Here is a 17,179-nt window from a genome sequence, read left to right on the forward strand (position 1 = left end):
AATAAGCAATAAGCACAGGAGCCCTAAGGGTCAAAATGAAAGCCAATTTATACTTGTTCTTACCTCCTAGCATTCAAAATATAATCAATCATATACATGTTCTCCTTTCCAAAGTTTTTATTGATGGCATTCCTATCTTTTGAATCTTTAGCAAATTCTGACAAAACTTTTCTACCAGCCACTTCTACACAAAATGAGAGAGCACACTGTCCAAAATCAGTTTCACTGAGTAAAACTATCTAAAAACAAAACAAAACCAAAGCAAACCTTTTATGTTTTAAAATGTAAAGTGTGAGCAAGTTGGCATCACAGTATCGCCAAAAAGAAATGTCCTCTTTGTATAGACAGCAAGTCTCACCTTGGTATACTCATCTTTGGCCTTGGTAAGCATCCGTAAGATATCCACTTCTTTGTTATTAGCAGAATTCATAATCATCGGGGACACTCCTGTTCCCGTGCCCTGCTGTGCTTTGAATTGTTCCTGCTGAGTTAGGCTGAAAGTTGGAGGTGAGAGGAGAATACACAAGACAAAAAACAGATAAAATATAGAAGTTATCCACAACTACTTTACAATAATTAATCAAAACTCAAATATTTTCATCTTCCCCCATCTACATTACAACATGTGTAAAAAAATCTCTATTAAAAGATCTATATTAAAACATAATTTGACCAGGCGTGAGATTCATTTTCTCCAATCTTGAATACACTAGGCTATAGACTAAAATTTCCGGAACTCAGTCACTATTTCTATACGCAGAAGGAGCAGGGAATTTATAGTGTTATTCAGTTCTGCTAGTGGCGGAGGATGGCAAACACACACAAATCAGTCATTAACTACTAGCAAATGACCAATTTCCTGCCCCAGCTGTTTTATTATTATTGTAGAATGCTGAGAATTAAAACACACAGCCAATTGGCTGAGCGACAGGGTATTTTTTATCTATATGCAACACTGCTATTATAAACCACTACACGTGGTTTACAATTGCATGAATCCTCTGAAAACTAGTTTTTATTGTAGTAAATTACCAGTTTGAGAGTACCTAATCACCACCAACTGAAACTGGAGCTAGTTAACTAAAATTAGCTGTCAAAAACCTGGGTTTCCTAGCGTTTATTTCTTATTTCTGTAAATTCATCCCCATCAATTATTTCTTGGGTCACAACTGACTCATTTTAGAGCTGTAGGATATACCGCAAAACCAACAAAAAACCCTAAACAAACCCCCACCATTGTCACAGTCTGTGCTTCACAATGTTTTGTCACTGCAAAATGAAAAGCAGCAGGTATTACTTTAAAAAGAGATATAGAAGAAACATGACTACCTTCCCATCCAGTATTTTATAACAAACCCTATCTGGAACATAGTAGTAGAAGAGTTAAAGCACTTTGCTATGGATCAAGATGTGCAAGGATAAGCCTTGTTTGGACTTGTACTGCAGGGCACATAAATGGGCTTTTGGGCACTTGGTAACTTTGGCAATCAAAATTGATGTCACTTCCTCAGCATGCTTCTGGCTACAGAAGCTCTTAAGACTGGGACAGATTACCTGACAAGGAGAGATTCACAGGACTGACAGTGCCTTTGCATTGCACTCTGTTAGTACCTAATGCTGTCACAGCTTGACTGTATCCGCCTCCCATGGCTTTTCTTGGGATGACAAAAACCTGGTTCTAAGTCATCCCTCCTCCTGTCCCTTAAAAGAATCGTGACACAATTATACGTCCAACTCTATATACCGCAGACAGCTGGCGTATCCAATCTCTGCCTGTTCCTATTCAGGCCCCTTTACTATATCCTCCACATTATACCTCGAAAAAATTTAGATTGCATATGTCGATAAAAATCTGTAAGACTTCAGCTCGTTCCTCCTCCAAACAAACATGAAAACCTGCAGAATATAGTCATAAGAAAGGGATCATTGCAAACAAGCCCATCATTAGGCCAACTAGAAGAATGAGCCCTGTCCACCCTGTACATGTGAAGAAAACAGTGACAGTGAAAAAACTATCCATGCTATCCACATAGACAGCTGATTAAAATACAGCTGAGAATACCGTTCTGTTTGACATTTTAATCTCCAACTTGATTGCAAAATTAAAGATTGTATAACATGTATAAAATAATATTATTATGTACATAAAAGTAATTAATTCAAAGCTAATTAAAGTCTTGCCTTATATTCCAAAAACAAAGTGAATTTTGTACATATTGCTAAGAAATGAGGAAGCAGGAATTCGGCCATGATGTAGAAACAGGATAAAACCACAGAAATTGTATTATTATAGCATGCCTTCATGATAGCCTGCACTTATATTGATGGGGGGGGGGAAGTAACAGCAACATTAAAAAAGAAAATCTCCCCAAACTGAAAAATATATTAAAACCCCAAAGAATACAATTCTTCAAAACAGATCTCTGAGTCATCAGGAAATAAATCAGATGAATTGTTACACTCTGATGTAGCTGGAAAGCTGTGCAGAAAATTATGAAAAAGTATTGCAATACAGTGACTTATTTCTGATTATACAAAATGCAGGTGTGTGACAATTTTACTTGCAACAAAATCTATAAAAATAGGTTTAAAGTAGAAAGGTATGACCATCCTAGTAATAGAATGTGCATGTATGTACAGAAATACATACATAAAAAAAGCACAAAAAGTCTTGTTTACCCATCACTTACTTTTTCATGAGCTCTGCAATTCTTTGGCATTCTTCCTTATCATAAAACCAAATCCCATATATGGACACTGTAAATGCACATCAAACACAAACTATGAGCATCTTCTCAAACAGCAATTCTACCTGGTAGATATTTAAAAGTGACCTGTAAAGGAATTTTTAAATTTATTTGTCTCATGTTTTCCCCATCTAGAAACATAAAAACAACACCTCAGATCCTCCAGAATCAAAAAACATCAAAGGCATATTTCTAAGGATGTAAATTACAAGCTCTTGAACCTTCAATAAAGGCAGAGGTATTTGATCCTTTTCTTCAGAACACTAAACCAGAGGGGTTTTTTCTTTCAAACCTTTTCCTCTGTCAATTTTTTCAGTTGTCATATCATATCCATTAGATTCCAGTGGCTAGTGTACTGCAGGTAGTGTTGCACGCATATATAAGCAGGCAAGATTTGTTTAGTTTTCAACAACCTTCAGGCCTATCTTACATATCATCAAAGTTGTTAGAGTAGTACTAACGCACCTCTGCCTCCCTGCACATTTCCTATAATGTTGCCCATTCTTTTCACCACCAAAGTAGTAATTACCTGTAGCCAACCCCAGGATTAGAAAATCTCTATCTACGTTCAGACCTCTGCTAACTTAACTGCTGGCAGCTTTGCACAGCAACAACAGATTTAAATTTAGTAGTAGTTCAAGATTGTAGAATGTACACACCACTAATGAAACTATCGTGATGGTAATAGCCATAATGGAACTGTAGTTAGTTCAGCTTCCACCATAATAAACAGGGAGCTTTTTCCACTCACAACCATATTATATAGCTCTTGTAAGATACCCTGGGAATGAATCTACAACACTGTCTCAATCTGTTCACATTTGTCAGGGTAACTGTCCTAGTTTTAACCTCAGGCACAAATTTGCTGTGAGAAGAGGAAGGGAGCACTTAAAGGGTTAACACAGATCTTCTCTCTATCACCTTGTGTAACATCCATGTTCCCTTTACATGATATGGTAGCAAACAGGTAGCCACTGTGTTTCTTCCCCCTTCCCCTTCCTACCATACTGCAGGCAAGAATTTTCTCTTAATCTTACTAAGAAATGGCAATTCCTAACATGTCTTTTCAAACATAGTAGGGGCTAGATTTTATTTGAAAGGGGCATAAATGGATTGAGTACCTGTTTAAAAACAATTGCAACACTGACCCTGATCATGTAATATTTCCTTATATTAGCTGAATCCAAAAGCAATCACTTCTTTAATTCCACAGAACCAAAACTGTGGCATATGAAGTATAAGTTGGCTTTGTTAATGTTTGGAAAAGAAAACGAATGTGCAGCTGTTTGTAAGACACAAGTGTAATACTTATCTTCATTCCCCCTCAGATTTTCAGCCATGTGTTGTCTTTTACATAGCTAAAAATGGTTCAACTGTTTAATACAGCATACTGGTAAAAAGCCTAAAAACACCCACAAACCAACAGCCATCCTGTAGACATAAAATAAATAACTTTTAAAAGATGTACAGTCCTTTTTATGATTAACTTTTGAAAAATGTGATGATGATTTCTATTATTCACCTAAAAAAAGGCAAGTATCGTAATATGTGCCAGTGGTTCTACAAATATGCAACATAAGAGCTGATATGAACTGCACAAATAATCTCCTTTTTGTAACACGGATATTAATATTAAAGTATGCATTTAAAATAGACATTAATATTCTAACACATTCCAGTAAGCATCCAATAATAAACTGCAAACCTGTAGAAAAGTGTCTGAACAATTCGTAAGGTTCCAAAATACCGACCTATTATGCAAAACTACACATCCTTCTGACGAAACACATCTGAAAACTTGTTGTTGTCCATATTACAATGTAGCAAGCAGACTAAAAACCCCAGACAAGTGAAATTTGTTTTAATCAAGATTCCTCTTTGTTATAAAAGAATCTCCAATGCAGAAGAATATTGATGAAACTTTGTCCATCTGCTCCATCCTCAATTTTTTTTATGTCTGCCACAGCTGGTGGCATCACCAATATGCAAGACAGGTTGAACAGCTTCACCTCTTGGCCAACTGATCAAACATGTCATAGGCTATTTATGAATATCTGATAAATCTGAAAGCTGACAGTCCCATGGAAATACTGCAGTGCTTCTGGCCATTAAAAGTTGAAAGACTGGAATCAACAGCAGAAGCAAGCTAGTTTACCTCAACTCAGTGACAAACACAAGTAAACTGTCTGATTACCAGTATAAAAGACCAATTCAGATTTTACAGAACTACAACTAATATTTTGAAATACAATTCAAATGCACACCCATTTCAGATCACAGAATAAGGACACTGATCATTGTCTGTCCCACCAGACCAAACCACCACTCCAACAGTATATCACATCTTAACTGAAGCTTTAAGTCAGGATATTGCAGATCCAGAGACCTTTAGCCTAGATGTTAGCCAAGCTTCAAACCCACACACACAGACTTACTTTCTTACCTCAGTCAAATGGTACTTTCAACCCAGACTAGGAAGCACAGCTGAAAGCAAGCTGAGACCAAAACCCAACATCCTCTGAGCTTACAGCTCACCCATTCAGTAATGAAATCTTTCAGAAGTGGACAGTCCTCCTCTTCTTCCTTCCACACTTCTCCCATCTGTCCAGAACAGATGAACACTTCAGAAATACACTGAGAAATAATCACACAGCCGCTCCATTTGTTGCGGCACAATGTACTCTGAGGTCTTTCGTGCATGGGAGAACAATGTACCAGTGAGAAGGCAATAGCTTGGTGGAAACCTGAGATACCAGGTATCCAAAGTACACTAACGTATGCTCTCATATTGGATGCCCATCACCTGGAGTAACCATGGTGTAAATTCATACCACAGTAGTATATTCTGCTATAATCTACATTTAAGGAAACAAAAATGTAAATAATAGTAGTAAAAATGTGTATTAACAGCCAACTTCTTGATTAATGATGAACACAAAATGGCAATTTTTTTTTCTATGTGTATGACAACACATAAAAACCTAGGACCAGCAAAAGAACTGGTGATTACAGATGATTACAAACTGTAACTGTCAAGCTAGGAACCTGGCACACTCTCCACTAATAAAAACTAAATACACATACAATACAAATTTCACTACAAGTTTTCTACCAGCATGAAAACACTGCATGTCTTATCAGGATTAAATCTAAACAGATTACTTTTATCTGCCCTCCATCACTATCAGACTGTTTGACAAAAAGGAAATCCTCATCTAAGTATCATCTGTAGGGTGGTAATTTCACTAAAATGTTCACATGTTAAAAATGAATCATTAAACAGCAAGAGGCACAACTGAATCACTAAACAGCAGATACACAAAGCAAATTCTTCTACTGCAGCACGAAAGAGGAAATATTAAGTCACCTTTAGGCCCAGCTTCAGCTATAAAGTTATCCAAGAAGAGATTATTGTAAAAAACAGAAAAAGAAAAAAACAAATCAAAGTCAAATATCTTCTGCTAACCAAGCGAGCCAGTTACATTAAAAGTAGCTAACACAAGCCCAATAAGGAGAGCTAGTTTTATACTGACAAAATGGTACATATCTATTCATCCACTTTCAACAGTTTCGAAGTAATTTCCTAAAAGAAATGAGATTTAGTAATAAATTGATCACGTTAAAAAAAAAAAAGGGGGGGGCACCAAAGTTATGATGTTGTTAACAAGATTACACAAAACTAGAAGGATATAATGCAGCTATCAAATCAACAAGATACAATTAATATTGAACGGGAATAAGCTAAATAAATTACTTAAATCATCTAATTGAAATTATTAAATATTAAGAGATACCAGTCTTTAGAATTTGAAAAAGGTAGGTTACTCATAAATCAAAACTGGAAAATTGTAACAAAATCTGTGAAGCTCATTTAATATAGCTCAGTGACTGAATTTCAGGAATTATATTATTTAATTTTTAAGTCACAACTTCAGAGCCAATTCTACAGCTTCTGCCTTACAATTTTCATTTTTTGGCTATGGATTTCTCCTGTCCTCACAAACACTAGAGCACTCGATACTATTTATAAGCAGAAGCTGACAGCTGCTATCTACCAGAATTATAGATGACAATTTCTAACCTCTCAAAATCTGAAACATTTATTTATTATAATGACGAAGACTTTCTTATCAACTTTCATAATTCATGCTAAGTATCCTATTAAAAAGGAAGGCATTTTCTCTAGATTATTTATTTTACTCTTTATTTACCTAGCTTCAACTTCCAGCTATTAGATTTTTGTCTTCTGAATAGACGTTTCTGTTACCAAAGTTTTGGCTTCACTGTGCCTGCAACACATTATTTTTAAGCTATTGCTCCACAAACTGCATACAGTATTTAAGCTTGGTAAAAATAAATACAGAAATATCGTAACTACTGACTAGACACTCCCCTGTACCTAGAAACTGTTTTACACTTGCTGGTATGAAAAATAAATAAAATGATTCTTCAACTTTCATGTTTTATTCTTGATATGATGCTTCTTAAGGTACTTTACTGCCTACGTATGGCCTAAACTCTTGCTGCTGAATATGTAACTCCATACTTGGCTATATTAAAATGCAGTTTCTCTATGCACATCTTACAAGGTAGCCAGACTCCATTATGTTGGTCATCTTTTCTCTTTGCTATCTACCACTCCTGTAATATTTGACTATTCAGCCAACTATCAATGTTTGCATTTCTTTTTCTAGTACTTTTTAGAATACTGCAGCCTCCATTTTGCAGAACCTACTGAAAAAGATCCAAAGTAGGCTATATTCACAATAATAACTTTTAATCTATGAGTTCTTAACTTAAAACACAAATTAAAGCATGCCATGTTAATTTTGTGCTCTTCTACTCCAATGCAAATGTGATCCCTTTGCCCATGATACTGTCTTTACAATTACGATACAAACATACGATGTTCCTTCCACTTTGCTCAGGCTCAAGTCGTGAAGGAGACTTGCCTGTTGAAGCTCTTACATCCTGCTCTGCAGCATAAAGCAAGAGAGGACTGCAACAAAGGAAAGAAGATATAAAAAATCTGCAGCTAAGGCAGCTGCGTGCTATCTCGGAAAGCTGAATTCCATCTCTGACGCTGCCCCAGAGATATTATGCAACGATACGTAAGTTGTGAAATGTCCTCTTAAGTGGCTGTCACTGAGTGTGTATGTTTCATTTCCCAGTGTTTGATTTGAGGTCCTAGACCTGGTGTAAGATTTGAGTGCACGACCTGCAAAAACACCAGCTACTTATAATTACAACTGAAGTCTGTAAGAAGTGTTTTTGAACATATGAATGATAAATATATTGGAAAAATTAGGCCCAAGTAATTTAAAGTCAGACACCCTGCATTTAATTGATCTCTGTAATTGTAACTACTCTGCCCTAGGATCCCAATTTGTAAAATAGGGAGGAATAATACTTCTAATCTGAGCAAGGTACAACAGTGCAGCTTATTTACAGGTTACTAGCTATTATACTGATTAGTATCACAGAAAACAACAACAAGAAAAAAGCAATTAATAGTCCTGTCCCTAGTGCAGAGCTTCAGCAGTATATAACAGTCAAAGCAAGTGGCCCATGTACCAGTAATGAGGAAAAAACAGAATACTGAGTAGATGCTTTTTACGTGAACTACATTCAGACTATTTGATAACTGAAGCAAAGTCCTTATTGCAAAAGAAGACAATGACATAATTTAAAATTCCAGAAACAAAAAAGAAAGATTGCACAAGAAACCTTAATTTTGGTATTTGCTAGTTTAGGAGCCTTAAAGTTCTTTTAGTTTTTTACAGCCTTAAAGTTCTTTCAAACACAACATTTTGCTTAGCTATTCAGGTATTTAAAAACAAAACACTAGAAAAAAATTTTCATCCTATTATACCATATTGATAGTCATGTGGCTCATCAACATGACTGGAACTTTTAGGTCTCTTGCTTCTCTACATTGTGTAAAGCAGCACAATACAAGATATATATAAAACAAACGTATTTGTTTCTAAATAATGGAAATTCAGCTTAGGTATATCCTGTTATTTCTGGAAGTTCTTAGAGGAGAACCAAAATTTTTATGATGTCCCAGGCACAAAAATGCCAAGAAACTGAAGTAAGGTAAGAGTTTTTCAAACAACAAAAACCTGTATTTTGATATGAGTTTAACTTAAATTCCTAAAAAGCTGCTGAAAAAATCCAAACTGTGAAATCATCAGACACTTGTTCTTTCATTTAAAGGTTGATAAAGCTCCTGATCCACTTACTTGGGAAACTTTTAATATAGACAGGGAAAAGGATGACTTGGTATTTCCATTATTTCAAATGTTTAAAACATTATATATGAACAAGCAGGAAAAAAAGCCATTTATTAAAGGGAAAAGAACCCTGCTCAGAGACATCTTAATGCAAACTGATGATCATACATGACAGCAAAAAAGCTGTTTTTCAGCTTGACCAGCCTGAAGTGAGGAGGGAACTGTTCAAGCAACTTTCTTAAAAAAACCCCACCCCAAAATAACAAGAAAATATACAACATCAAAAACCCCAACAAAATGCAAAAGCACCTCAAAACCCCTGTCCCCAAAAGCAGATGGTTTGAGAGTGGGCAATGATTGGCAACACTACTGAAGTCAAGAACAAGTTCTTCACCACCATCTGTGTAATTGTGCCTGGAACTACGCCTTAAAAATCAACACAAGAAACACTTTTTGTTAATAGGATGGACCTTGAAATACGCCTGCCATCTTCTACCAGTCATGGAAGTTGGATGACCAATTTGCAGACTTCCAGATAGAGCCAGCAAATATTTCTGATTTCATGAAGCAAAAAAGGGACAACTCAGAGATGGTGGATGGTTTATTAAAGCATGTCTGTGGCTCTACTGTGATAGCCTGAGCAGATTTTTAATCAAAATTTATCAGAAATTCTTTATGAAAAAAACATCAACTCTGCACCAGACATAAACAAGATTGGCTCACTAGAATGCCCCTTAAATAGCCTGAAAGCTAAAGTTATGTTAGTATTGTAGGAAAGTTGAAAGCCCATTGATCCATTTATTTCCATAAAGCTCAGCAGATGTAAGAGTCCATTGGCAGGTTCTTTACTTTTTGGAAAAGAGCCCAAAGGCAAACTGAATTTGCAAGACTGCCCTTAAAATCACATTCTGTTGATGCTACAAGAAATTTTTAGTCACGACACAGGAATAGCATCTATGTTATCATCCATCTGGCTTAGTGCATTTATTTTCCCCACCCACCACCACCACCACTGGTTTTCCAGTCACATCCCCTGCCATTGCATCATCAGTTCCAAATAATTTTTAAATCATGATGATGTCTGACACTGAAATTAAGGCAGGAAGTCTGTAGATGCCAGACTATCAATTTCTTAAATAACAAGTTGTTCTTAATAAATCCTTTATTGTTCTATTCTTAAGTTTTTCTTAAATAACAAGTGGTTCTCATTACTATTTCACAATAGAATTCTGAAACATCCACATCAGACTGGAGCTCCACTGCCTTTTGTAATGGAAATGATTAAACATTCTCATTCAAGGACTGTAAAAGCTAAGTGAAGGGGTATTAAGATAAACAAATGATGGGTGAAAGTACTGTTCCATTTTTGATATAGAAAAATGATAGACACTGACTTTAGAAAGGTAAGTGAAGAAGTGTGCAGCAAGGCTAAAAACTAAATCCAAATATCCTGAGTCAACAAAAGCATCCTTCCTGTGAAAAATATTCCATCAGAGAATGGCTCAGTGGAAAAGAAACATAACTCCCCAACATCTGAAACTATTACCTGTATTAGCTTACCAGTGCTCTATATTCTCTGCTAACTTTCTACAGCAAACCATAAAACATGTCTTCAGTGCACTGAAATGAAGCCAGGCCCTGATCTACAGGAATCATCTGAACATAATACAAAAACACCATTACACAAATCTAGGCTAAATATATATCCGTAACTTCTACTAGCAGAAAAGCTTACACTAACATAACACTATCACAAGTGGAAGAGGTTAAATTAGAAACCACACTCTTTTCTCCATTCTGTGCACATCACATCATACCTAGTAGCTAAAAGCAATGAGAATTCTCCTTGAACAAGGAGAAGGGGACAACACTGCCTTTCCAACCTGGAGGCAAAAAAAAGTTTTCTTTTTTTTTAAAGAATAGGAAGGAGAGCTGCCTTCACCTTCTCAATTTCCAGCCTTTTTATTTCCATCCTGCCTTCCACTAGGTTAAGAAAAGCAGCAGCTTCTGTTATGTTTCTGGTTGAGTATCTGGGCTTCTAGTCCTGTGGGGATAAAGCCTGCTCTACGGTATGTGACATAGTCAGTTGGTAAAGGACTCATCAGGATTCAAACATCATGGTTTTAATTTATAATTTAGTCAAGTCTAAGAATATGTTCCCAATGATTTTCAAAGTGCATCTTTGAGGTACCAGCCAAAGGTCAAAGTACATCTCTAATTCCAGAGCTATAGTCAAGTTCAAGGTCAAGTTATTTTCCAAACTCTGCCACTGCCGTTTTTTTCAGTAACATAGAAAAGAGGGGAAAAAAGAAGAAAGAATATTTTAACCTTAAATAGGTGTTCAATAGCATGTTGTTTTATGTTATTTTTTCCTGAAACCTGAATTTTTAGTATAATCAGTCTGATGAGCTGTCACCCCAAATGGTTTAACTCCCACAAAATTATGAACAACTTCAAAAACGGCTTCATGAAGAAAATAAGCAACCCTAACTATAGATGATGTTTCTAATTCTGACTGTTGTGATCTCATCTCTTATTTCTTCATTGCATACCTTCAGATCCTAAGTAATGGAAATACATTTGCAGATCTGGACTAAGTTCTTAACCTGCAACAACAAAAGTCTAAGTTGCTTGTATATATATACTTGTTCTTGTAATAAGTAACACCTAAGAAATACCATAAGATTAACAGAATTTAAAAAAGTTTGTATTTTTCCATTTGTATACTCTGTACATGCCATCATTTTGGAGGCAGGCAATTTCTTCATTTCTCCTACACCATCTCTATTTCTAAAATAGTTAGAAAAAGAATAAAAAAATCCACATAGAAATAGGCAAAGGTAAAGTCAACTGCTCTTCCTGAAATTTCAAATGTTTAGTTCGTATTTACAGCATACCTTATGTGCTTGCTTTTATTGATTTGTCACAGCCTATTAACATGTTATATTCAATACATTAAAAAGTTATTCTCTACTACTCTGTAGTCATTCCTTCTCTTATAGTCAGCTGTTACATTGCCTTCAATAACATATGCTTATCTGTAGAGTTGCTGTTGGAAATTTTTAAGTATGTATGATTTTTAGCGATACAATACAATTTCATGGGCACAGAGAGGACTTTCACTGTTCTCACATAATGACAGGCAAAGAGTAACAGGTTTACTCCAGTTGCAGGTAGGTTCACGCTGTGCTCACAAGCTAAATTTCAGTAGACGGCTGCACCTTGGACCCTTTATCATTCACATATGGCCACTGCATTTTTACATGCTTGAAAACTGAAGGATCATTAAATTTAATCTTAAAGTATTAATAAAAATGTTAAAGATATATTTTATTACCTACTTTTTTCTTGTGAAAGTTGCAATTTAGTAATTTTTTTCATGAAGATACAAATACCACCTCTTTGAACTACCTTATTGTTTTTTCCTTTGCTGTAATTCTTTTTTAACATATTTGTATACCTTTAAAAAATGTATTTTAACTATTGAAGTTAGTGTTCAGATGACTATAAAAATTAGCAATTTACTGACTTTTCTACCTTCTTGCACACGAGACATTCTGTGTGGGTATATGTACAGAGGGAGAAACAGAATGTACTCCTGAGATCAAGTTTGTCACCAAGAAAATGCAATTTAAACAGTAAGCATTTCCTTGTTTTAAACCTGTAATCCAACAGAAAAAAACCCACATTTATCAAATTCATTTTATATTAGCAGCTAGACATTTCACAATAGCAGCACTGGGAGGTACCCTGCAATTCTGAATTGGTTCCCTGAATACAGAATAGAGATACATTTAAATTCAAATAAAAATTTGGAATTTTGCATTGGGTGATTTTCATTACAGCAATTGTATTATATTCACACAGAAAGTAAAAGTGCATATTTCATTTTGCTTCAAAAGTCAGCAGTATTTTACTAGCTCATGCATAATCCTTTAGGAATAAAACTTATCAGTAATCATCTTCTGCTTCCTCAGTCTCTCCCCTCCTTCAGCTTTTAACTCTCTCAGTAAAAATTTGAACCTCTACTTTGTTTTCTGTTTGAGAGAGATGTACAAAATATTCATGTGAGAGAAACAAGAATAAAAACAGAAGAGAGATGACAATAAAAGAAAAGAAGCAAAGCACTGCAGGAAGGCATATGATACCTTACATAAAAATCCAATATTATTTCTGTCCTTTTCTAATTATTATGAAATTTCATGAGCCTCTTCATTGAGAGATGCTACACATTCCTGTGTAGAAGATTTAACACTGTGTGTTGTCAAGCAAATAATACTTAAATTTTACAGAAAGGCAGTTTCTTTGACAGAGACAAAAGAATTGGCAGAGCTCATCAAACTGAAAGTCCATATCCTAAGACAATGACCAGCACCACATGATTCACAGGAAGAATCTTCCTAGTCCCTTTATTGTTGACCTCTGACCTGAAGCATGTGTCTTACATCACTTACATTTTCTTCCCCTGGCTACAAGATCTCTGGTTGTTTTTATGCATATAAATAATATCTCTGCTATGCAAAAGGATTACTGAAACAGGCTCCAAAAGACCTAGGAGTATGTATGTCCAAAATGAAGCCAGCAGGTAAAACCCACATTTTTTTTTTTAAAGATTGATTTTAAGCAATACATTATGATATGAAGACTTTGTATTTTATTAAATTTTATTAAAGCAAGCTCTGCATTGCAAAACCAACAACTGGGCTGCAGCCACAACCATTAAAGCACAGCAGATAGCAAATAATAAGCCCCATGCTCTTACTAGTTTGTACGCCAGTTAAGACAAAAAAGCAACACTGCATTTGCAGCCTTAGTGTAATTCCACTGAACAGTTGCACCGTGTTTCTGTATAGAACACATTCCTTGTCCTTTAAAGGGTATGCTATCTTATACTTGAGAAGGTTTCTTTCTTTTTTCCTCCCGTAATTGAAAAGTATTGTTTACTGCCGATTTAAGGCTTGTTTTGATGAAGAGAGAGCTGATGAGGCACTCAAGAGCTTGTATTAAATCAATACTAGACAGAAGTGAGCAGCTTGTATATGCGCTGTGGGATACACTTGCTCACATATTTATCTTCCATATTTTGAAAGAAGGTTACAAATATTTTTATATATATACACACATATAAAGGAGTGCGAGTGAGTAAGCTCACATTCCAAGAGAAGTTTTCTGGCTATGTCAGGAGTGAAGTCCACCCCCTACTAGACAAACCTATTTTTTTCAAACACAAGAGGATATTATCAGAGAAGTCCGTGCTGATATACAGAAACCAGAGATCGTCATGGCTCGGTGAGGTGATGAGCTGACGGGCGGATGGCGCCCATTATCTTCACTTCTCAATCCAAGTTTTCCTGAAAAACCACAGGGGGAGGAGAAGGCTCCAACTGTGCATAAGGCACAGAGGACAAGAAAGGATTAGGAGTGAAGAGCAAGGAAAGAAAGGATAATGCAAGAGATATTGCAGAGGTTTCAAAGAGCTGGAAAATAGTTTCTAGATTAAAAGACCGAGTTGTCAGTAGTTTAAAGCAACATTCAGGTTTTAACTTCTATACAAGGCTCTTACATAAAATAACTCTGAAGTAAGAAACAATTGACCAAAAGGAATTTACCTTTACTATACATAGAAAATATACTCGAGTTCAGCTGTTTCAACGCTCCTTGGAATTTTAAAATGTTTCAAGCCTTTGTTCGGCAAGCGTATCACCCGCTACCCAGCCACCAGCCAGGGGAACCTGAAATGAAGTATAAGGGGAAGCTGGTGCATGAAACTCAGCTTAACTGCTTCTACATCAAACCTGGAGGTAAGACAACATTACCCAGTTGCGTGCACGCAAACTGTACTGGTATCTACCTGCTGGGATAAGTATTCCCTTTCTATTTAAATAGAACAGTCTGTATAATGTATAAAACTACACTAATAACTTATAGTAATAGTTGGGGGTAATGTACTGTGAAGTCCTGTACGTGTGATCACACTACCACAGGATTTAGATAATTCTGGTAATTCTCAATTCTGTGGAGTTAAGTAGATGGACGGCTTCTCTTGGTAATATATTGTCTTTTGAGCATCTAATGAACATCGCTTTCCCACTTCCACTTTGACATGAGAGAAAAAAAAAAAAGGCATGTAAGTATAAGGAACAAGAAAGAAAAAGGGGTTTTTTTTGTAGACAAAGAGGCTAAGAAGTTTAAAACATACAAAAGCTCGAAATACCACATGCATAGGTGTGTGTGTGAAGGGACTAATCCAAAAAGGGGGCTACGCGAGAGATTTCTAAAAACCACGTAGCTCTAATATTTTCATTTGCAGAAGAAATATGTACGTATTCATGTACATATTTACACTGATCTGGAAACATCTACCATTTTATGCTATACAAGGAGGTGTGTATGAAGTAGAGGGTATACAGGTAGTCACATGAAAATAACCTCTTTAAAAAAAATTATCTGTTCCAACTTGAACTCTTGAGATTTACTGCATCATATGCCTATCTTATCTTGAAAAGATGTCCGGAATTCCCAGCGCTGGCAGTACACTCTCAGCAGTAAACGTCCAGACAAGCTAATATGTTGCTTATATGCTGACATCCATAAATGGGAAACAAAGACTGTGTCTAGCAGATATACGCAGTATTATACTCCTCCCATTCTATACAGAAACTCATCCACAACTGCAGGATGCTTGATACAAGCTTTTAATTCTATTCCCTATACTTTTCCTACCAATTTGTTTGCCCAGGCAGGGATACAGTCCCACCATACACAAAATAATTACCAGCCATCAAAAAACTACATAGCTTTGTTATCTTAGCTCCTTAGCCTGTTTCTTCTCACATGACATATAGTTTCTCTGACTTTCAGATTGGACTCCATCGTTCCACATAACTGAAAACCTATGTTAGGATTACTGCACTTTTTTTCCCTTACACTTTTTTTTTTTTTTACCACCTTCATCACACAACAGAAACACATCATTAGAGCAAAACATGGCTGCAGTCCTTAGAGTTAAGTTGCAGAAAGCCACTTTACAAATGCAAAGCATTCCAAATTGTTTGCTTTGCTCAAAGACTTCCACAACTGGTACCAAATCCTCAGGGTAGGAAGGGTGAGGAAGAAACAACAAAAATATCCTTTTATGAAAGTCTGACTAGAAATATCTGTGCTGAATTGGGCGGAGTGACAAAGGACATGGTTTTACGCATCAAAACTTGCATCTTAATCTTAAGGCCTTCACAACTGGCATGTACAATTTCCACTGAAAAACATGTATTCTATTTAAAGGAAAATATGAATAATAAGGCAGCCGTGGAAAAAATAAATTTAGAAAGACTTACCACTACAAACAATTTTGCTTTAAAAACAACAAACAATAAAGGGATATTACAGTTTCTCCTCTGTTGGGTTGTTTTTTTTTTTTTAATTTGAACCCTAAAAAACTAAATCACAGAACTACATTTAGTCTCCACAATAAGCACAAAAAAAAAATCCCAAATAGCCTACCAAAGCAGAATTAACCAATACCTGCTAATCCTAGAATCACATTAATAATTTAGTTTGGTTGGGGCCTCTACAGATCATTTACTTCGGCCTTCTGCTCAAAATAGGGCTAGCTTAGGTGAGATAGAGAATTAGGAAAAGAAGAAATTATGATCAACTATGAGTTACCACAGAAAAGTATATCCTATGGCACTTCTTAAGTCAATTATTTTTTTAAAGTAATTTGCATATATGCATATCTCTTTACAACGAATTATCCTGTCCCTTTCACTACACTAGAAATCCGCTCCTGCTTCCATAGACTCAAGCAGAGTTTAGTTACAGATTTCAAAAACAGGCGTATCAGGTTGTATACTCTAGAACAGGCAAGCCAACTAACCACTAGACAGCAAGATCATGATTTCCCATCTTAAAAATCACCTGCCTTAAGCCGGGACTGCTGCATGTCCATCCACACCCAATTGCAAAATAGTGTTTAGTTATGCCATCAAGTTACAATAATATTTTTAAATCTCAACAGGCAAGCATTAAAGATTTTTAGGCATCCTTGAAAATTAAAATGAGAGACAGAAAGCACAAAAATCTGATATATAAATGTACATATTTTATGTTTTTTATTTACAAAAATGTAAATCAGTATCTATACCATTTCCAAGGGGCAGTTTATTATTTTTCTCGACATTCTGAAGCAGTTTTTAC

General features: G+C 35.7%; 2 protein-coding genes across 51 annotated transcripts in view; one reads left to right on the forward strand and one right to left on the reverse strand.

Moving 5' to 3' along the window:
• Nucleotides 1-17,179, reverse strand: part of DCP1B (decapping mRNA 1B) — a 48,998-nt gene that overhangs the window by 20,630 nt on the left and 11,189 nt on the right. For all 3 annotated transcript variants that reach the window (XM_075505028.1, XM_075505008.1, XM_075505018.1), the window contains exons 4-5: nt 2,691-2,757; nt 359-494 (exon numbers count right to left, since the gene is read on the reverse strand). In XM_075505028.1, the coding sequence (XP_075361143.1) occupies nt 359-494; nt 2,691-2,757 (203 nt within the window). The remainder of the gene's footprint in view (nt 1-358; nt 495-2,690; nt 2,758-17,179) is intronic.
• Nucleotides 14,283-17,179, forward strand: part of CACNA1C (calcium voltage-gated channel subunit alpha1 C) — a 495,328-nt gene continuing 492,431 nt past the window's right edge. For 18 of the 48 annotated variants that reach the window (XM_075504754.1, XM_075504791.1, XM_075504996.1 and 15 more), the window contains exon 1: nt 14,285-14,784. In XM_075504754.1, the coding sequence (XP_075360869.1) occupies nt 14,655-14,784 (130 nt within the window). In that variant the 5' untranslated portion in view covers nt 14,285-14,654. Of the gene's footprint in view, nt 14,785-17,179 lie in introns of all 48 variants that reach the window. The other 30 variants (XM_075504679.1, XM_075504559.1, XM_075504578.1 and 27 more) reach the window with 3 other exon arrangements.

The sequence above is a fragment of the Mycteria americana genome, chromosome 1 (assembly GCF_035582795.1).
Source record: "Mycteria americana isolate JAX WOST 10 ecotype Jacksonville Zoo and Gardens chromosome 1, USCA_MyAme_1.0, whole genome shotgun sequence".
In the NCBI taxonomy this organism is placed as follows: domain Eukaryota; kingdom Metazoa; phylum Chordata; class Aves; order Ciconiiformes; family Ciconiidae; genus Mycteria; species Mycteria americana.